The sequence below is a fragment of the Oncorhynchus gorbuscha genome, linkage group LG02 (assembly GCF_021184085.1).
Source record: "Oncorhynchus gorbuscha isolate QuinsamMale2020 ecotype Even-year linkage group LG02, OgorEven_v1.0, whole genome shotgun sequence".
NCBI classification, from domain to species: Eukaryota; Metazoa; Chordata; class Actinopteri; order Salmoniformes; family Salmonidae; genus Oncorhynchus; species Oncorhynchus gorbuscha.
Genome location: NC_060174.1, coordinates 80,825,329 through 80,846,076, shown reverse-complemented (window position 1 = coordinate 80,846,076; position 20,748 = coordinate 80,825,329). Strand labels below are relative to the sequence as shown.

The 20,748-nt window shown below is 41.4% G+C and overlaps 2 protein-coding genes across 7 annotated transcripts in view; one reads left to right on the top strand and one right to left on the bottom strand.

The window, feature by feature from the left end:
• Positions 1–2,346, top strand: part of LOC124010839 (flotillin-2a-like) — a 37,122-nt gene extending 34,776 nt beyond the window's left edge. For all 3 annotated transcript variants that reach the window (XM_046323572.1, XM_046323564.1, XM_046323581.1), the window contains 3 exons: positions 270–453; positions 717–866; positions 1,354–2,346. In XM_046323572.1, the coding sequence (XP_046179528.1) occupies positions 270–453; positions 717–866; positions 1,354–1,392 (373 nt within the window). In that variant the 3' untranslated portion in view covers positions 1,393–2,346. The remainder of the gene's footprint in view (positions 1–269; positions 454–716; positions 867–1,353) is intronic.
• Positions 2,347–5,210: 2,864 nt separating this feature from the next.
• Positions 5,211–19,736, bottom strand: LOC124010821 (T-box transcription factor TBX6L-like). Of its 4 annotated transcripts, none has more exons than XM_046323528.1 (9): positions 19,623–19,736; positions 19,136–19,301; positions 12,253–12,355; positions 11,869–12,033; positions 10,772–10,918; positions 8,167–8,237; positions 7,781–7,857; positions 6,992–7,256; positions 5,211–6,804 (listed from the first exon to the last, which is right to left on the bottom strand). In XM_046323528.1, exons 1-9 carry the CDS (start codon positions 19,702–19,704, stop codon positions 6,348–6,350), a joined length of 1,533 nt encoding a protein of 510 aa, XP_046179484.1. In that variant the 5' UTR covers positions 19,705–19,736; the 3' UTR covers positions 5,211–6,347. The 4 variants fall into 4 exon arrangements, with proteins under 4 accessions (XP_046179484.1, XP_046179492.1, XP_046179509.1 ...); XM_046323536.1 differs by having other exon boundaries at positions 6,992–7,253; XM_046323553.1 differs by lacking the exon at positions 19,623–19,736 and adding an exon at positions 13,050–13,204 and having other exon boundaries at positions 19,136–19,262.
• Between the last annotated feature and the right edge of the window lie 1,012 nt (positions 19,737–20,748).

Genomic DNA, 20,748 nt, shown 5'->3' with positions numbered 1-20,748 from the left:
CAGCTGTATAACTTTTTGAGGATCCGAGGTCCCATGCCAAATCTTTTCAGCTTCCTGAGGGAGACGAGATGTTGTTGTGCCCTCCTTACGACTGTGTTGGTGTGTGTGGACCATGATCGATCCTTAGTGATGTGGTTTAAACCAAATTATAGCTATGATTTAGGTGTGTAGCAGATGTTCATACTGTAGTTCAATGAAATCTAGTCTGCAATCTAATGATGTTGTTCGAGTTAAACCCTTTACGTGCCCTCGTGCCAACCCCTGAACAGGATGAAGAAGGTGCTGACGGCCCAAGCGGAGGCAGAGAAAATCCGTCGTATCGGAGAGGCAGAGGCCGGTTCCATAGAGGCTATAGGGAAGGCTGAGGCTGAAAAGATGAGGCTGAAGGCTGAGGCCTACCAGCATTATGGAGAGGCTGCCAAGACTGCTCTTGTCCTAGAGGCCCTGCCTAAGGTCAGTGTGTCAGGACTGAGGGGCATTTAACACTTTATACATTGTGTTGTGGTAAGGAGGAGTTGACATAGAGCTGCACACAATCATTTGGTATAATGTGTGTGTCAGCTTTTGGACATGAAAAAATGGAAGATTCAAAATATTAATGTTTTCAGTGTTACCATTTTTATTTGGTTTAAACCTGACAACTAAAGGCTGTGTTAGGTGAGTTCTCTCAGAAGAACACCCAGGTGAAGAATGTTTGTGTCATTGTGTTGGTACAGATTGCTGGCAAGGTGGCAGCACCCCTGGCCCAGACTAATGAGATTGTCATCCTGAGCGGGGATGGTAGTCGTGTGACCGGCGAGGTTAACCGCCTATTGGCTGAGCTCCCCGTGTCCGTCAACGCTCTCACAGGGGTGGACCTGATGAAGGTGAGGGAGGAGGGAGGAGGGAGGGGGTACGTTCACATTCCAGGGGGGTCAGTAGATTGTAGAGAGCGATACCCCGCCCATACTCATAATCACTGCAGGTGTGTGAACACATTCCATCTATCCAGCCTCAGCTAGCTAGGTTTATAAGGCTGAATCTACAGTAGGCCTATACATAAACATTTGCACTTTTGTACACAATAGAAATACAATTTTGCTGTGAAGTCCATGTCGAATTGCAGTCATTCCAGAGCATACTCCCTACAGATCCTACCATGTTTCATCCCTAACTACACTCAGTTTCCTCACTCTGTGTGTCCCAAATAGCATCCTATTCCCTATGTAAATATTTGGGACAAAGCCTGAGTAATGTGCAAATAGTCAGTCGATGGCAATGGGCCAACCTTTTTGATTCTCACTAAGTCACAGGGCTCTCCATTGTTCCAGTGAAGGCTGCAGCTAACCCAGTCTCTCTCTTATCATCCCACAGATCCCTTTTCTTCAGAAGATGACCAACCCTCAAGCATGAAAATAATCCAATGCCCCCTGACTCCAATACATCTCTCTTATGCGCTCTTTAAATCAACAGGAAACACTTGAATACAAGAGTTGTTTTTTTACTACGAAAGAGTAGTCGTTCTCATTTCCTAGACCCCTGGTGCCTTGGCTCCTATAGGACCAGATCATCTGCATGGGCCACTGAATGTTTTTCTTTTAAAGAACAAAAAAAGCAACCGTTCATTTTATATTTTGTTTTTAAGAAGTTACCCCCATTGTGTTGTACTTACACTCGTCTACATTATAGAAAAGGGGCATTCATCCTGCTTTTTCTGGTCTGAAAGGTCTCGCCTTGTGTCTTTGTAGTTTTTTTCATTGTGTTACAATTAGTACCTTGGATATGCCCATGGTTTTTTACAGTTACTTGTGCAAGTGTTAAGTATTTCGTCACCCATTTTTACTGTTTCATTCTTATGTGCCTGTTAACCAACCAAGTGGCCAAACCTCAGGAAAAGTAATGGTTTGGCAATTCAAAACGTTTAGTGATACTACAGTGAAATTCAATGAGAGATGTAGAAATGTACTCCCCCATCCTCATATCATTTGCCTTTTTCTTTACTAGAATCTTCACTTCATTCTTCATCTTGGGTTTGGGAGAGGTGTTTCTTCTTAGGACAAGACATGCAAGACACAGAAATTATACAGATGAACACGTGTGCATCGATCTTCATGTCTGTATGAAGCCATATACTTTCAAGATTAGCCTTAATATAGAGACCCGGGAGTCCTGCTAGCTTTCTTGCTCACCTGGATTGCCTCAGTCAATCTAAGCTTTAATACTTGTTCTACTTCTTTCCAATTATTGAGATGTCATATGACAATATGCATTTCAGTCTCTTAGGGTAGCCAATGTTGTGTTATGTCACCTTGTGGTTCCATTCTTAAATTACATATCCGTTTTTATAAAGGATTTATCTCTACAGTTTACTAGATTCCTTAATTTCAGGATTTTACAAGGTGCTGCTTGATATCTTTGACTCGGAATTCAATACTGCCAAGACCTGTTGACCATCCAATCATGTATCAGCTATCTCCACATGCCTTACCCAATGTGCTTTAAACACAAGAAAACATTTCAGTTTGTTTAGACGTTTGAGTTGAACTGGAGTTCATTTTAAGTCGTTTTTATTTTATGAAAATATATTAGAGAGTTTGAGATTTCTAGACACTTGCTGAACCAATGTTGCCCCCGGCCAAACGCTATGCCACGTCCATGGTCGTTCTTCGCAATGAGTCTGGATGAGTCATAATACCCTTATAACCTAGTGGTCAAACAAGGAAATGGTTCCAATTATTTTTCCACAATTCAATTTTCCTGGAGGGGATTTTAGAAACACTTCAAATTTGGGCAGGCTTACCTTGGCGTGACGTTGTGATAACCGTGTAAATCTCTCTAGGACAAAAACAAAGTAGATTTTGTCCCCCGAAAAAGAAAAAAGAAATAATAATGAAATAATTATCTCTAGGACAAGGTGATTTTTATCAATATAGTAGCCTGTATTTACCCCCCAAAAATGAAATGCTAATTATCTGCTAATGTGGCTATCATAAGGAACTACAAATGCCATGATGATCTGAACAAAACTGCCAAATCGAGGCAAAGGTAAGAATCTCGGGATAAACTATCTAATGTTAGCTAAATGTAGTAATTAATAAATTGGCTACATTTCTTTAAATTGACAATTCTGTGAGTCGTCTTGTGCGAGTTTTAAATTGACACAATACCTGTTAGCAAAGGTGTCAGCTAGAGATGATGTGTAGGAGCTTGCAGGGATGTGTAGTCTTGCTTTGTCTACTTTGATACTAATTAGCATTTTCAAATCTGAGTGTAAATATATTGCTAAAAGTCACCTTGTCCAAGAGAGATTTACATGGTTGTCAAAACGTCATGCCAGGGTAAGCCTTCACGAAACACAGCCCTTATTTCAAGTGTTTCTAAAATTCCCTATGGTGAAAAATGAATGTTGGGAAAACGATTGAAACCATTTCCCTGTTTGACCACTTTGTTTTATGGGTTTTATGACACCACCACTGTGGGGCTCTATTATAGAAAGTACCTCCCCAATGATGTCTAGAATGCAACTCATTCAAATCTGATTGGTCCCAGAAACTGAAGGGTTGGGCCAGAACCAGAACAAATTGTAAAGTGGCGTTTTTAAAATGTGTCATTGGCTTTGATACTCTGATTGGTTAGAGATGATCCAATCACTGATGACTTCGTTTTGTACAACCATATAAATAAGAATGAATTCCACCCTTCATTTTGACATCACCACAATTGACTTCACCAATGCAGATATGTATTCACCAATGCACCAAAGTATGTAGTGAACATAGCGCAATGGAATAATTCAGTTTGTGTAGTCAGGCAAATGCATTTTATTTTACAGTAATGTTAACCTGCTGCTAATGCCTATGGTGGTATATCGCTGGTGTGGGGGAGAATCTAATCCCTACTGATCACCAAAAGTGTTTCTTTGGAAATACTGTATTTATTTTATTGTGCTTTTATTATATTCTCTGATGTAAGATTTACATCTTAGACCAGACCGTAACATTTTGAAGTGATAAATTGTGTGATACAGTACTGGAAACCAGAATGCAACCTGTATTCTGTTTGATGAAATGTCTGGTTTGAATTGTATAAAGTTGGAAATGTTGAACAGGGCCGTAGGCATGGGTGGACACAGGTCCACCCACTGGGGAGCCAGGCCCAAAAACAAAACAAAAATTATACAATATACCCATCCATATTTCTGCAGGCCCATCCACCAACTAATTTCTTTCTATGCCCCTTATGTTGTGGGGTAATGTTCTATCTAAACATACTGAAGTCTTTCCCTGATCAAAATGTGTTTTTGTTCAGCTGAAAAACATTTTGTGCCAATGTTCTTTAAAAAAAATGTCATTGTGTATTATGGATAGTGTCATTTGATTTCAGCGGAGGAGAAGCAGCTTTCAGTTCAGGTAAATCTACCTTTCGGATCTAGAATGTAGTTGAAGACCAAACATTGTATGCCTTTTAACTGTTATCTTTATCTATAGAGTATATACAGTGCATTCGGAAAGTATTCAGACTCCTTGACTTATTCCACATTTGACTTTTCCTTCCAGAAGGATAACCATCTCTGCAGCACTCCACCAATCAGACCTTTATGGTTATGTCCAGAAGGAATCCACTCAGTAAAAGGCACATGACATCCCGCTTGGAGTTTTCCAAAAGTCAGCTATCAGGCCATGAGACACAAGATTCTCCGGTCTGATGAAACCAAGATTCAACTCTTTGTCCTGAATGACAAGCGTCAAGTCTGGAGGGAACCTGGCACCATCCCTACGGTGAAGCATGTTTTTCAGCGGCAGAAACTGGGAGACTAGTTAGGGTTGAGGGAAAAATGAACAGAGCAAAGTACAAAGCGATCCTTGATGAAAATCTGCTCCAGAGCGCTCAGGACCTCAGACCTCAGGTTCACCTTCCAATAGGACAATGACCGTAAGCACACAGCCAAGACAACGCAGGAGTGGCTTCGGGACTAGTCTCTGAATGTCCTTGAGTGGCCCAGCCAGAGTTCGGACTTGAACGCGATCGAAAATCTCTGGAGAGATCTGAAAACAGATGTGCAGCGAGGCTCCCCATTCAACCTGACAGAGCTTGAGAGGATCTACAGAGAAGAATGGGAGAAACTCCCCAAGTACAGGTGTGTTAAGCTTGTAGCGTCCATACACTCGAGGCAGTAATCGCTGCCAAAGGTGTTTCAACAAAGTACCGAGTAAAGGGTCTGAATGCTTAAGTAAATGTGATATTTCAGTTTTTTTATTGTTGTAAATTTGCACACATGTATAACCGGGTCTGAATACTTTCCGAATGCAGTGTATTTATATTATAAAAAAGATTGCACATTATTGAAATATACAATATCTATTCAAACTTAATAAATGTGTTTATGAGAATTTGTCTATTTTGGATTTATATAGATTGTTTCATTACATACTACTCGAAAACTGGTCCCAAATGGATATTTCAGCATGTGAACATGTGACCCTCATATCCTCCAGTCTTGCTGTTGCAAAGTATGATTCACTTCCCTGTAATAAATATTCTGCCACCTCATACAGTTTCCTCAGTATTCTTTCAGAGAATCAGTTACCAGTGGCCTGTTACATTATCCTCGTCCCATAACTCTTATGCTGTACGTACTGTAGCCAACTTGTCTAGCATGACAACGACACATACAGTATGGATATGGCTAATGTTATCAGCCTTAACATCAAAACAAACAAAAAAACATTTTGTATGTTTGATTAACCACTGCTCTTCTGCATTCACATCTCACATATAATCTCACTCATTATTTACTGTTAATTACAATGTCCCAAGAAAGTGGGGAAACATGTTGATGGTTAAGACATGCAAATCTATTGCATAGTTGTTAGCTCCCCTTACAAATGATAAAAATCTAATGTCAGGGCAAAAGAGTCCCCAGTTCCTTATCCTAGCAAACCACTTCCCCATTTTACAACTGAAAAAAATGTATATTCTTTTTGCAACGTCTAACATAGCAAAGGGAAATAAACTATACATGACTCAATATTGCATATTAATTTGCCTCAAGTCTACCCAGGGATGTTGCTAGATGTCCACAAGTGGTGGGGGAAAATGTTCATGTCTACCTGACCTGTTGTGTTTACTGAACAAGAGATCACTTATAGGTCGAGCATAGGTGACTTACAGGAGGGCACTCTAGGGTCCACATAGTTGTCTCTTAGCAGCCCAGCAGAGCCAATCAAGCTGTTCTGGTGGTAGCGCATCATGTTGTGGAGAGGCAGGTACTCTGGCTCATCATCAGGTAGTGGTGGATTGGGCTGTGGTGGCCGGAGCTCCTTGTTCACCCCCAGCTCCAGGCCTGGCCTCTCATACTGGGTCTGGGCTTAGAGCAGCTTCCCCTGGGGGCTCACTGAGTTGATCCCAAACCCTTCCCTGCTTTGGATCCTGTTGAGCATGTCGGTGAGGGACCAAGTGCTGCCGGACACCGAGGGGGAGGGGCTCTTCTCCAGGCTACACAGGGCACTCTCAGTTAGGTGCATCCTGCTGACCTTTGGGGGCAGGGGGAGAGGGTAGTCAAACTCAGCCTGATGGGGCTGTGGCTGCTGCTGCTGAGGCTGGTGGTCTGATGTGTGGCTATGGGAGAGTTCTGGTGCTGGACCACTTGGACCTCCTCGGTGGTGAAGTGGGTGAGGCCCCACTGGTTTCCTGCTCTGCGCCTGGGGCCTTCTGAAGCCAACAGACCCTAGGTGGTGAGTCTGGCCCAGTGGAAGGTGTGGGAGGAAGAGAGGAGAAGCAACGTTTGATAAACCAGTATTCCTGGCTTCGTTATGCTGCCCAGGGCTGAAATAGAACAATAGAGTACAGTTTCAGAATATTAGCCTAGTTTTTATTTTTGTGTTTATTCAATAATCATACTATAGAAATACTGGACTGGTAAGAAGAAGCATTATGATTCTCGTTCACAATTCATTGCTGATGATTTGATTTAATACACTTTTAAGATTGAAAATGGCCTTGATCATCTGACCTGCCATAGTCCCTGGTAGTAAGTGTGTTGTATGTGTGGGTGTTGTGGGTCATTGTGTCCTGGATCCCCCATCCCTCCTGGCCACAGGGCAGGGCTGCAGCCGCAGCCCCCCAGTTCATGAAGGCAGAGATTAAGGGGTTATGTGCAGCAGAGAGAGACGTGATGTCATCAGTCCTGGATCCTGCTGCACCATAAGAATTCACTGAGCTAGAGCTTGAGACGATGACATCAGCCTCATCATCTGACTCCACTGATCTGGATCCTACTGAAACAATGAGGACAGGACAGAAAAGAACAGGGCCCGTATTCATAAAGTGTCTCAGAAAAGGAGTGCTGATCTAGGATCCATGTAATCGTATTCATCATTATTAAATGGCAAACTGATCCTAGATCAGCACTCCAACTCTGAGACACTATGAATACAGGCTCAGATGCTAGAACAGTAAGGAGAGAAGATGCATGGAGATTCCTTCACCTTCTACTTTGACAAACTTTTTAAAATGTCCTAAAAATGAACTTTAGAGGACGGGTATAGAATGACTACGTAGATAGCCTACTACAGTCTTTGGATGGTCTCAAAATGAAATAATGACACCTGCTGGCTATTTTCTTGAGCAGTTTCCTTTTCCCATGTTAGGAAAGATCAATAGACAGCTGGCTTGACTTTCATAGCTAGATTTTTCATAGTATGAAATATAAATACGTTCTTTAGAAATTAGGTGTAATGTTTACAATTTTCTTTACAGATGTTTGAATAAACTCTGTTATTAACTCTGTATGTGACTATACCATTTGAAGATTTCAATTCCATCTGGAGTTGTCTTTCATTTAGTTTTTCGGTGCTCTGACCTTCCTTTTCTCTGAACCTACAGAGAGAAACTATTGTCATTATTCACAGTTTCTTATGAACATGATAGTGATGTTTACCAGTAAAATGGAAAAGAGCATGACACTTAATTGATCAGTGAGTCGACTAAGTACTATTCCAATTCTGCACAATCATCATGTCTTCCACTGAGCAAACAATTCAACCGTTTACCAAGAGGAACATATTGGGGACGATATAATTGACAAACACATTTGATAGTTATTCTGAGTTATACTGGGAGGAGTATTGTATCACTTTCAAGTGAGTTGCTGTTCATGTTTCAAGCTACTAGAAGGCTGTCTCTCACCTTTTTCTGTTCAGCCCATTGTCACGAAATCCTTTTGCAAAGGGGTTGTTGTCTATCTTGAGCTTTGTTATCTGTTGGGTAAATTAGCACGTCTCATTTATTATAAACTCAGCAAAAAAAATAGACGTCCTCTCACTGTCAACTGCATTTACTTTCAGCAAACTTAACATGTGTAAATATTTGTATGAACATAACAAGATTCAAGAACTGAGACATAAACTGAACAAGTTCCACAGACATGTGACTAACATAAATTGAATTATGTGTCTCTGAAAGAAGGGAGGGTCAAAGTCAAAAGTAACAGTCCGTATCTGGTGTGGACACCAGCTGCATTATGTACTGCAGTGCATCTCCTCCTCATGGACTGCACCAGATTTACCAGTTCCTGCTGTGAGATGTTACCCCACCAAGGCATCTGCAAGTTCCCGGACATTTCTGGGGGAATGGCCCTAGCCCTCACCCTCTGATCCAACAGGTCCCAGACGTGCTCAATGGGATTGAGATCCGGGCTCTTCGCTGTCCATGGCAGAACACTGACATTCCTGTCTTGCAGGAAATCACACACTGAATGAGCTATATGGCTGGTAGCATTGTCATGCTGGAGGGTCATGTAAGGATGAGCCTGCAGGAAGGGTACCACATGAGCGAGGAGGATGTCTTCCCTGTAACGCAAAGCGTTGAGATTGACTGCAATGACAACAAGCTCAGTCCGATGATGCTGTGACACACCACCCAAGACCATGACGGACCCTCCACCTCCAAATCGATCCCGCTCAAGAGTACAGGCCTCTGTGTAACGCTCAGTCCTTCAACAATAAACACGAATCCGATCATCACCCCTGGTGAGACAAAACCGCGACTCGTCAGAAAAGAGCACTTTTTGCCAGTCCTGTCTGGTCCAGCGACGGTGGGTTTGTGCCCATAGGTGACGTTGTTGCTGGTGATGTCTGGTGAGGACATGCCTTACAACAGGCCTACAAGCCCTCAGTCCAGCCTCTCTCAGCCTATTGCAGACAGTCTGAGCACTGATGGAGGGATTGTGCGTTCCTGGTGTAACTCAGGCAGTTGTTGTTGCCATCCTGTACCTGCCCCGCATGTGTGATGTTCGTATGTACCGATCCTGTGCAGGTGTTGTTACACGTGGTCTGCCTCTGCGAGGACAATCAGCTGTCCCCCTGTAGCGCTGTCTTAGGCGTCTCACAGTATGGACATTGCAATTTATTGCCCTGGCCACATCTGCAGTCCTCATGCTTCCTTGCAGCATGCCTAAGGCACTTCACACAGATGGGCAGGGACCCTGGGCATCAGTCTTTTGCTGTTTCTCAGAGTCAGTAGAAAGGCCTCTTTAGTGTCCTAATTTTTCATAACTGTGACCTTAATTGCCTACCGTCTGTAAGCTGTTAGTGTCTTAACGACTGTTCCACAGGTGCATGTTCATTAATTGTTTATGGTTCTTTGAACAAGCATGGGAAACAGTATTTAAACCCGTTACAATGAAGATCTGTAAAGTTATTTGGATTTTATCTTTATCTTTGAAAGACAGGATCCTGAAAAGGGGACATTTCTTTTTTTGCTGAGTTTAGTACTGTACACCACAGGAGGTTGGTAGCTACTTAATTGCGAAGAATGGGCTCGTTCTAATGCCTGGAGCGGAATCAGTGGAATGATATCAAATGCAGCAAACAAATAAAATAGCACATGCACCGAATACAACCTTACCGTGACATGGATACTTACAAGGTCTTAACCAACAATGCAGTTCAAGGAATAGAGTTAAGAAAACATTTACAAATGACAACGATACATTTTTAACGTTACAACGTTACATTTTGACAACGTTACATGTTTTAAATAAAGTTACATTTTTTATAAAAAGTAACACAATAAAATAACAATAACGAGGCTATATACAGGAGGTACCATTACCAAGTCAATGTGTGGAGGTGCAGGTTAGTCGAGGTAATTTGTACATGTAGGTAGGGGTAAAGATAATAAACAGCGAGTGGGGGGATGGGGTGTCAATGTAAATAGTCCGGGTGGCCATTTGATTAATTGTTCAGCAGTCTTATGTTTTATGGGTAGAAGCTGTTAAGGAGCCTTTTGGGCCAAGACTTGGCTCTCCAGTACCGTTTGCCGTGCGATAGCAGAGAGAACATTCTATGACTTGGGTGACTGGAGTCTTTGAAAATGTTTTGGGCTTTCCAGGTGTTTGATGCCATTCCATGTGCTCCATTCCAGCTATTATTATTAGCCGTTCTCCCCTCAGCAGACTCCTGTGCTGTAATAATAATAATAATATATGCCATTTAGCAGACGCTTTTATCCAAAGCGACTTACAGTTATGTGTGCATACATTCTACGTATGGGTGGTCCTGGGAATCGAACCCACTACCCTGGCATTACAAGCGCCATGCTCTACCAACTGAGCTACAGAAGGACCACTGTACACATCTCTTATTATGCACTCTTGAAGCAGCATTTGACGTTCCAGACTTTACATGCATTGTCCATATTCAACCTCCAGAGAGCACTCTAATCAACACAACTAGATTAGAGCTGTTCCAATATCTCCTTCTTGGAGAATCCCAAGGTGTCCTGGTCTTACCTCTGAGTTCTGGTAGGCAGTGACAGCTATGAAGGCTGCCTCGGGGAAGGTAAAGCGCAGGTAGCCCCCTGACAGAGGGTTGTAGGGGTCTGGAGATTGGACGATGTGCAGACGGGGATGGTACTTATGCATGGAGTGAAGAACCACCTGCAGAACATATGATGATACCTGTTACTACTATGCCTGTCAACACATACTCTCCATCTCATCTTACATCAGGGTTCTCCAACTGGCGGTCCGTGGGCCAAATGGTTTAATTTGGCCCCCAAAATCTCTGCAACAAAATGAATATACAATACCAGTCAAAGGTTTGGACACACCTACCAATTCAAGGGCTTTTCTTTATTTGTACTATTTTCTACATTGTAGAACAATAGTGAAGACATCAAATCTATGAAATAACACATGGAATCATGTAGTAACCAAAAATGTCTTAAACATATCAAAATATATTTTATATTTGAGATTCTTCAAAGTAGCCACCCTTTGCCTTGATGACAGCCTTGCACAGACAGCTTTTGTATACAAATGTAAGCAAGGTGTAAAGATCTGGGTGTAGCTGGTGCAGAGGAGTCAGGCGCAGGACAGCAGAGATGAGTAACACAAGGAACTTTACTAAAAATGTCCAAATACATGAAGTAAGCCCACAAACATCGGACCAAACTTACAATAAAACAATCACGCACAAAAACCATGGGGATAACAGAGGGTTAACAAGCAAGTATAGTTTAGAGAATCATTGTACCATCTAAACTGCTGTGAAATATATTGTACATAACCAAAAATATTCTACTTTTAGCTGTTTGAAGCTGGTGTACAATACTGAAAGTAAAAGACACAAAAATGTCACTTAACCACAGGAAGCATAGAAACACAGCACATAGAACAGATCTAACGCTTCTTAGACTTGTTTTTAACATGAATGACAGATCTATAACTCACATTTCTATGAGAATTTGGTTGGGTTGCCCAAAAAGGTGCATGTTCCAGGTTTAAGTAACATTCAGTGACTATCAGCTCTTTTGCAACAGTGTCATGGTGACATGACACTTTTAATGTCATAAAATGTGCCATGGTCCTTCCATGCCAAGCCTTACCAGGCCACTGGAGTTGAGGGTGTTGTTGGTGAGTTTGAGCTTGTGGAACGAGACGGGGTATTGCATCCACCTCTCCCCCAGGGAGGGAGAGTCTGGGTGGATGAAGAAGCGGTTGGGAAGATGTGACTCGGTCATACCACTCACTTCCCAGTGATCCCTGCTCCACTGCACAGGACAGAGGTACAGTTTAGTGTCTAAACACATTGATAACCAGCATCTTCTGCAGTTTTGAATCTAACATATTTTTCTAAAGCTTATCAATCTAAACACAAACACTAATCTACAACTTTAGTGTGTGTTTGTGTGTGTGTGTTGTGGTAGCAATAGATAACACAAAATGTAAATAAACAGTAGCATAATGCTGGGAGGGGTAGGGTGAGGTACCTTGTATTTGTCGTCATCAAACGAGACCATGTCCATCATCAACACATACTTTGCCTGAGGATTCAACCCTGTCACAGTGACTCTGCAGCTCGGAAACATACGCCTATAAAATACAATCAGGTGGGAAGTTTGAACAATATTGAACCATCTGGTTAGGAGAGACCAGGGCACAAAGTAACACAGGGCACAAAGTAACAACGAAACTCAAACTAGAAACCAAGTAGCAAGCTGAATGATGTTATTCAATGTGCTAATGCTTGGTTAGTGTATCTACATGCCTTGTAACTTTTGCTAGAATCCATAAATTTTTCAAGCAGAATTGTCAATATTCTTGCAGCCTCTCTTTTTTTAATATATCATTTTTGTCAGTGAGAAGAGGTCTGTTGATTGGTATAGCTGATGACAATAATTACTGTTGTATTTTCTCACAAAACTCAGATTAAACTCAGATTTGTAGTGGGGGCAAATTTGAACATTTATCACAATTAACCCCTTATCTAAAATGCAATGGTATTTTATATGGTATTTAGAAATATTCACATGGGGAAAAATGGGGGGAAAAAGGCAGTTCTTTATATCAAGTTTGCAATTACAACTAAGAAAATACCTTAGAAAAATTTAAGGAAAAAAATCATATTTTTGAATATGAAAAGTATCCTATCTATAATATATACATTTTGGTTACTCTGTTTTTGGTCAATATGACATGCCTAAAAGATCAAATATACATGTATTTTAGTCAATGTAGTGAAATTTCATCCAAATATCAGCTTCAAGTCAGAAAATGTTTCAATTACCCCTCATTTTTATCATTGAAAACAGTGTTACATTTAACCCTGCAGCCTGTTACAATGAACCCCGCCAAAGGGTGTCATGCACCCCAAAAATCTGATGGAGCACAAGGTACGTGAGGATGCCTGGGGGTGGTCCGTAGTGTTGCTATGCCCCCCATCTGTAAATTGGAGAATTTAGCATTATTCAAACACCTAAAACAGATTTTTCCTGCAATCTAGAGACATCATTATGCTTAATTCTGTGTCAAATAAATATGTATATTTTTCTGCATATGTAAGCATACCTCTGGAGCTGTCTGTATCCTCCTGACTGGTGTGTTTTTTTAAAGAAACTAAATATGCTTCTCTGCATCTCTGCTAAAATATGGATAAACGATTGAAAGGAACGTCTTATTCAGTATACTTAGTTATTGCTTGCTTTTCTAAAGTCTACCAAACTTGCCAGTAGGTATGCCAGCTAAGATAGTTAGACTTGATTGATAGCCTGTCAATTTCTCGCATGGAATAGCCTTAATTTCTCAGAACAAGTATAGACTGATGAGTTTCACAAAGAAAGTCTTTGTTTCTGGCCATTTTGAGTCTGTAATCAAACCCACAAATGCTGATGCTCCAAATACTCAACTAGTCTAAAGAAGGACAGTTTTATTGCTTCTTAAATCAACACAAGTTTTCAGCTGTGCTAACATGTTTGATCTAATGATCATGTTTGATCTAAATTGATCTAATGATCATTTAGCATTTGGATTAGTTTACACAACGTGCCATTGGAACACGGGGGTGATGGTTGCTGATAATGGGCCTCTGTAAGCATACAGTATGTAGACATTCCATTAAAAATCAGTCGTTTCCAGCTATAATAGTAATTTACAACATTAACATTGTCTACACTGTATTTCTGATCAATTTGATGTTATTTTAATGGACAAAAAAATGTGCTTTTATTTAAAAAACAAGGGCATTTCTAAGTGATCCCAAACTTTTGAACTGTAGTGTATAATAACATAAAATTGATCAGAAATACAGTGTAGACAATGTTTTGTTCCTGAACTTTTTTTATGAACTTTTTTATCTACAGAAAAATGTTGGCATCTGGTTGCTAGGCAACCATTTTTTGTTTGTCCAGATGAAAAACCAGTCTAACAAATGCACTGAGGTACTAATGTTCAAAAAGTTGCTAGCTCACCTCTAAATTCTCAAAGTATATTCCAACCACAAAAAAAGGTTTTAATCCTCAAAATACAACAACTTGCCTAGCTAACAGCTAAATGTAGTTTTATATATATTTTTATAAATTCTAATTATATTTTTGACACTCCACATGTTGTCATGGAAATTATTAATGCTATTTCCAAAAACCAATAGTATCTCCGCCATAAATTAGTAGGGTATATTGTCAGGTTCAGGTGCTAGTCGGACATATGACACTCGGACATTACTGACAAACTGGTTGAACGTGGCCAGTGTATAACTAAAACCAATTAGCAAGTTGGAAATTTCAGAGTTTCCAAGTTCCGACAAGCACTGCTGCATATGTTGGTCACAGATACCTTTAAAAAATGGTGGGGGAGTGGATCAGAAAACCAGTTAGTATCTGTTGTGACCACCATGTACCTCATGCAGCTCAACACATCTCATTCGCATAGAGTTGATCAGGCGGTATCTCTGTGCATTCAAATTGCCATCGATAAAATGCAATTGCGTTCATTGTCCGCAGTTTATACCTGCCCATAGCATAATCCCACCGCCACCATGGGGCACTCTGTTCACAACGTTGACATCAGCAAACTGCTCACCCACACATCGCCATACACGCTGTCTGCCATCTGCCCGGTACAGTTGAAACCGGTATTCATCTGTGACGAGCACACTTCTCCAACATGCCAGTGGCCATCAAAGGTGAGCATTTGCCCACTGAACTTGGTTACGACGCCGAACTGCTGTCAGGTCAAGACTCTGGTGAGGACGACGTGGACGTAGATGAGCTTTCGTGAGATTGTTTCTGACAGTTTGTGCAGAAATTCTTCTGTTGTGCAAACTCAGTTTCATCAGCTGTCCGGGTGGCTGGGCTCAAACGATTCCGCAGGTGAAGTAGCCAGATGTGGACATCCTGGGCTGCTGTGGTTACATGTGGTCTGCGGTTGTGAGGCTTGTTGGTCGTACTGCCAAATTCTGGAAGCGGCTTATCGTAGAAAATTTAACATTCAGTTCTCTGGCAACAGATCTGGTGGACATTCCTGCAGTCAGCATGCCAATAGCACGCTCCCTCAAAACTTGAGACATCTGTGGCATCGTGTTGTGACACAAAACTACACATTTTAGAGTGGCCTTTTATTGTCCCCATCACAAGGTGTACCTGTGTAATAATCTTACTGTTTAAAGTGGAAGAAGGTGAGGACCAAGGTGCAGTGTGGTACGTGTTCATACTTTAATAATGGAACTAAACACAGAGAACAACCAAAACAGTTCTGTCTGGTGCAGACACAAAAACAGAACACCCACAACCAAAATGGGAAAAACAGGCTACCTAAGTAAGATTCTCAATCAGAGACAAAGAACGACACCTGCCTCTGATTGAGAACCATACTAGGCCAAACACATAGAAAGATAACAGAAAAAATAACATAGACTACCCACCCCAACTCACGCCCTGACCAACCTAACACAAAGACATAAAAAATTAACTACGGTCAGAAACTGACACAAATAAGCTTTTTGTGTGTATGGAACATTTCTGGGATCTTTTATTTCAGCTCATGAAACATGGGACCAACACTTTACATGTTGCGTTTCTATTTTTGTTAAGTGTAGTAACCGCAGTCGGCAGATGGACATTGGAAAGGCCAGTCTGTAATGGGTCCGCATTCAAACGACCACTCCTCATCACTGACAAACGCTCCCTAAAACACTAGAGCGAACAGGCCTTTCTAATCAACCTGGCCCGGGTATCCTGGAAGGAAATTGACCTCATTCCATCAGTAGAGGATGCCTGGTTATTCTTTAAAGTGCTTTCCTCCCCATCTTAAATAAGCATGTCCCATTTTAAAAAATGTAGAACTAAGAGATATTGGTTAGGAACCAATATACACAGGCAGTTAGGAAATCTAAGGTTAGCTTTTTCAAACTGAAATTTGCATCCTGTAGCACACACTTCAAAAAGTTCTGGGACACTGTAATGTCCATGGAGAATAAGAGCACCTCCTCCCAGCTGCCCACTGCGTTGAGGCTAGGAAACACTGTCACCACCAATAAATCTACGATAATCGAGAATTTCAATAAACATTTTTCTACAGCTGGCCATGCCTTCCACCTGGCTACCCCTACCCCGGTCAACAGCTCTGCTGTCATGCCCTGACCTTAGAGAGCCGCTTTATTTCTCTATTTGGTTAGGTCAGGGTGTGATGTGGGGTGGGCACTCTACGTTTTGTTTTCTATGTTTCTTTATTTCTATGTTTTGGCCGGGTATGGTTCTCAATCAGGGACAGCTGTCTATCATTGTCTCTGATTGGGAATCATACTTAGGTAAACCCTTTTTCCCCTCCTTTCAGTGTGGGTAGTTATCTTTGTTAGTGGCACTATAGCCCTGTTAGCTATAGCTGCACGGTTGTTTATTTGTTTGTTGTTTTGTTGCCAACATTTTAAATAAAAAGGAAAATGTACACTCACCACGCTGCACTTTGGTCCACTTATTCCTTCTAGGAAGATGGCCGTGACATCTGCACCCCCCACAGCAACTTGCCCAGGCCTCCCCCATTTCTCCTTCACCCAAATCCAGATAGCTGATGTTCTTAAAGAGCTGCAAAATCTGGATCTCTACAAATCAGCTGGGCTAGACAATCTGGACCCTCTCTTTCTAAACCTTTCCGCCGTAATTGTTGCAACCCTTATGACTAGCCTGTTCGAACTTTCTTTTTCGTATCATCTGAGATCCCTAAAGATTGGAAAGCTGCCACGGTCATCACCCTCTTCAAATGGGGAGACACTCTAGACCCAAACTGTTACAGACCTATATCTATCCTACCCTGCCTTTCTAAAATCTTCGAAAGCCAAGTTAACAAACAGATCACAGATCACACAATTTCGAATCCCACCACACCATCTCTGCTATGCCATCTGGTTTCTGAGCGGGTCATGGGTACACCTCAGACACACTCAAGGTCCTAAACGATATCATAACCGCCATCGATGAAAGACAATACTGTGCAGCTGTCTTCATCGGCCTGGCCAAGGCTTTCGACTCTGTCAATCACCGCATTCTTCTCGGCAGACTCAACAACCTGGTTTCTCAAATGACTGCCTCGCCTGGTGCACCAACTACTTCTCAGATAGAGTTCAGTATGTCAAGGGCCTGTTGTCCAGACCTCTGGCAGTCTGGCAGTCTCTATGGGGGTGCCACAGGGTTCTATACTCGGGCTGACTCTTTTCTCTGTGTACATCAATGATGTCGCTCTTGCTACTGGTGATTCTCTGATCCACCTCTACGCAAACGACACCATTCTGTATACTTCTGGCCCTTCTTTGGACACTGTGGTAACAAACCTCCAGACGAGCTTCAATGCCATACAACACTCCTTCCGTGGCCTCCAACTCTTCAACCAATCGCTGCCCGCACCCGCCCGCCCGACTTCTCTGGACGGTTCTGACTTAGAATATGTGGACAACTACAAATACCTTGGTGTCTGGTTTGACTGTAAACTCTCCTTCCAGACTCACATTAAGCATCTCCAATCCAAAATTAAATCTAGAATCGGCTTCCTATTCTGCAACAAAGCATCCTTTACTAATGCTGCCAAACATATCCTCATAAAACGGACTATCCTACAAATCCTTGATTTCGGCGATGTCATTTACAAAATAGCCTCCACTGGCTCCAGATCATCTATAAGTCTTTGCTAGGTAAAGCCCCGCCTTATCTCAGCTCACTGGTCACCATAGTAGCACCCACCCGTAGCACGTGCTCCAGCAGGTATATTTCACTGGCCACCCCCAAAGCCAACTCCTTATTTGGACGCCTTTCCTTCCAGTTCTCTGCTGCCAATGACTGGAACGAATTGCAAAAATCACTGAAGCTGGAGTCTTATATCTCCCTCATTAACTTATCGATCATTGCACCTATACACAGCACATCTGTAAATAGCCCACTATAGGGCTATTGTAATTATTTCGCCGCTATGGCCTATTTATTGCCTTACCTCCCTAATCTTACTACATTAAGAATACCTCTACCCCGTATTGTTATTTTTTTGCACCCCGGTATCTCTATTTGCACATTCATCTTATTGCACTATCTATCACTCCAGTATTTAATTGCTAAATTGTAATTATTTCGCCGCTATGGCCTATTTATTACCTTACCTCCCTAATCTTACTACATTTGCACACACTGTATTGATTTTTTCTCTTGTGTTATTGACTGTACGTTTGTTTATTCCAGGTGTAACTCTGTGTTGTTTGTGTCGCACCGCTTTGTTTTATCTTGGCAATGTCGCAGTTGTAAATGAGAACTTGTTCTCAACTGGCCTACCTGGTTAAATAAATGTGAAATAAAAAAATAAATAAAATAAAAGTCTCTTTGGCAGTGACAAGGAGTGGAACTTCAGCTGAAGAAACTGGTACTCAGACTAATCTTGCGCCGCCTACAGGGTTAAGTGTACATTTTGACTTCTGACACTTTCTGTTGACTTTTGTAAAGGACTGGTATGTCCTAGAAAGGTAGTTACAGTGGGTAATGGTAGCTGAGATATGTATGTTGTTTGTATACACTATTATTAATAACTCAAATAATATTTTCATAAATAAGAAAAAGACTGAAAGTGTTACTCTGTGCACCATACTACTGTCGGTTATTCAATTTCATAAAAAAATTGTGGTTCTTCGCATTGTCAACCTTGAGAAAAAATGTCTACTTTATAAACAGAATGACTCTGAGACTAGGCCTATGCCCCAAAACAGTCACCAAATAGAAATTACATTATTTTAGGCTATCATATTTAATTAATTTCTAATGTTTCTATCACTCATGTTTCATATTCTTGACAAGCGGTTATTATGAAGGCCTATGGCTACCGCTATTTATCATCCACACATCCTACCTTCCTGTTTTGGTGATGAGCATCTCAGTTCCTATATCGCCAAATTGTTCCCATAGCTCGCGACCCTGGAGCGACACCCGGACTTGAAGAGCTGAAAGCTCGGGTTCACACCCGACTTTACCGCTGCTGTTCCAAGACTGGCCCCGCAAAACCGGATCTTTACAATCTAGTAGAAGGTATTTATTTGCGTCATTCATAGCCTATATTAGAGTTATGTTTTTATTCCACAAATCTATGACAATAGACTACATAAATAGCTAACCACTGGGCACACAGTGGTTGAATGAATCAACGTGGTTTCCACATCATTTCAATTACATTATGTTAGATATTGAATTGACGTCTGTGCCCAGTGGGATAGGCTACCCCTCTCAATAGGAAAGAGCAAAAACTCTATTGTTAGGCTCAATTAGGATTTTTAAACACTGTAATGCAACGTTTCCAATAACATTTGGTCATGTTGTCTATCCATTAAACACAAACCTACCTGGTGGACAATAGCCATAGTTCCTGGGCTGAGAGTTGAGTGGGTAGTCACCACACAGCAGCCTCTCCTCATGCAGATACATGGCCTTGGAGCTCCAGTCAGTGCTCTTGTTGTTAATTCCTCTCTGATTTACTCCAAACTCGAACGCAGTGATATGCACTTGAGATGTGATTAGGACAGCTATCCCCTATACTTTTCCCTCCCATATGGAAGAAGACAGAGGTGTGTATGTGTGTGTGTGTTAAGTGTTGGAACATCAATCAGAACCCCACTTTGATCTTTACACAGTTTAGAGTAGCATACATGTCGTTGTGTGAAAAGAGGGGAGTAGGGACGGGGAGGTTAGTGTTCCTTCAACTCCCAGGCCAGGTGCTAATCACCTGGGCAGTTTGGCAGTTTGGCCGGCCATTACTACAGGAAGCTGGACCTGGCTCCTTTATTATACTGGCTGACCAGACAGACACAGGACAGAAGGCAGGGGAGTGTCAATGCAGAGGTGTGTGTCGAGTGACACCTTGCTCCCTAAGTATCGACCTCCAGTCCACTGGAATTCTGCTCTACAGGGATGGCCTGGCTCTTTGAGATGTGGCTTGGTTATGATAAATACCATTATGATACCAAAAATATCTAAACACTTCTGAGCTTCTCTAATGTAGTAAATGTTGTCACAAAAATATATATTTGTCTTTGGTCTTCAAGGCAAGAGGGTGAAATTATTAATGTGGTTGTATGATTAAATAATATTTTAAATTATCATTAGGAATGGATAAATCATTCTACATATGAAATACGTATTTGAGAGAACTTACACATCTCTTATCCCAGCATATGAAGAGGGCCTACACAGAACTTGTATGGACTGGAGACTCATGTTCTGCTCTTCTGCTCATATGTTATGTAGAGGTAAATCAGAACATTTATATGTCTATAAAGCAAATTTAGTCTGATTTAGATGTGAATGTGAAATTGCATTCTTACAAAGTAAAACAAATGTATATTATTATTATTTTTAATTCCAAATTTAAATAAATTACGTTTTTGTCCTCCTGCTCTTCAATGTCTAACTGGCCGCAGAAATACATTTTGATTTGAATGCGCTGTAAAAAAAAATATATATGTTTTTATT

Coding starts and splice junctions, on each gene's coding strand:
- LOC124010821 (XM_046323528.1), bottom strand. CDS start 19,704: ATGTATCTGCATGAGGAGAGGCTGCTGTGTGGTGACTACCCACTCAAC. Junction 8,238..10,771: donor CTGCCTACCAGAACTCAGAG/GTAAGACCAGGA, acceptor TTTACCCAACAG/ATAACAAAGCTCAAGATAGA. Junction 7,858..8,166: donor AATGGGCTGAACAGAAAAAG/GTGAGAGACAGC, acceptor TTCTCTCTGTAG/GTTCAGAGAAAAGGAAGGTC.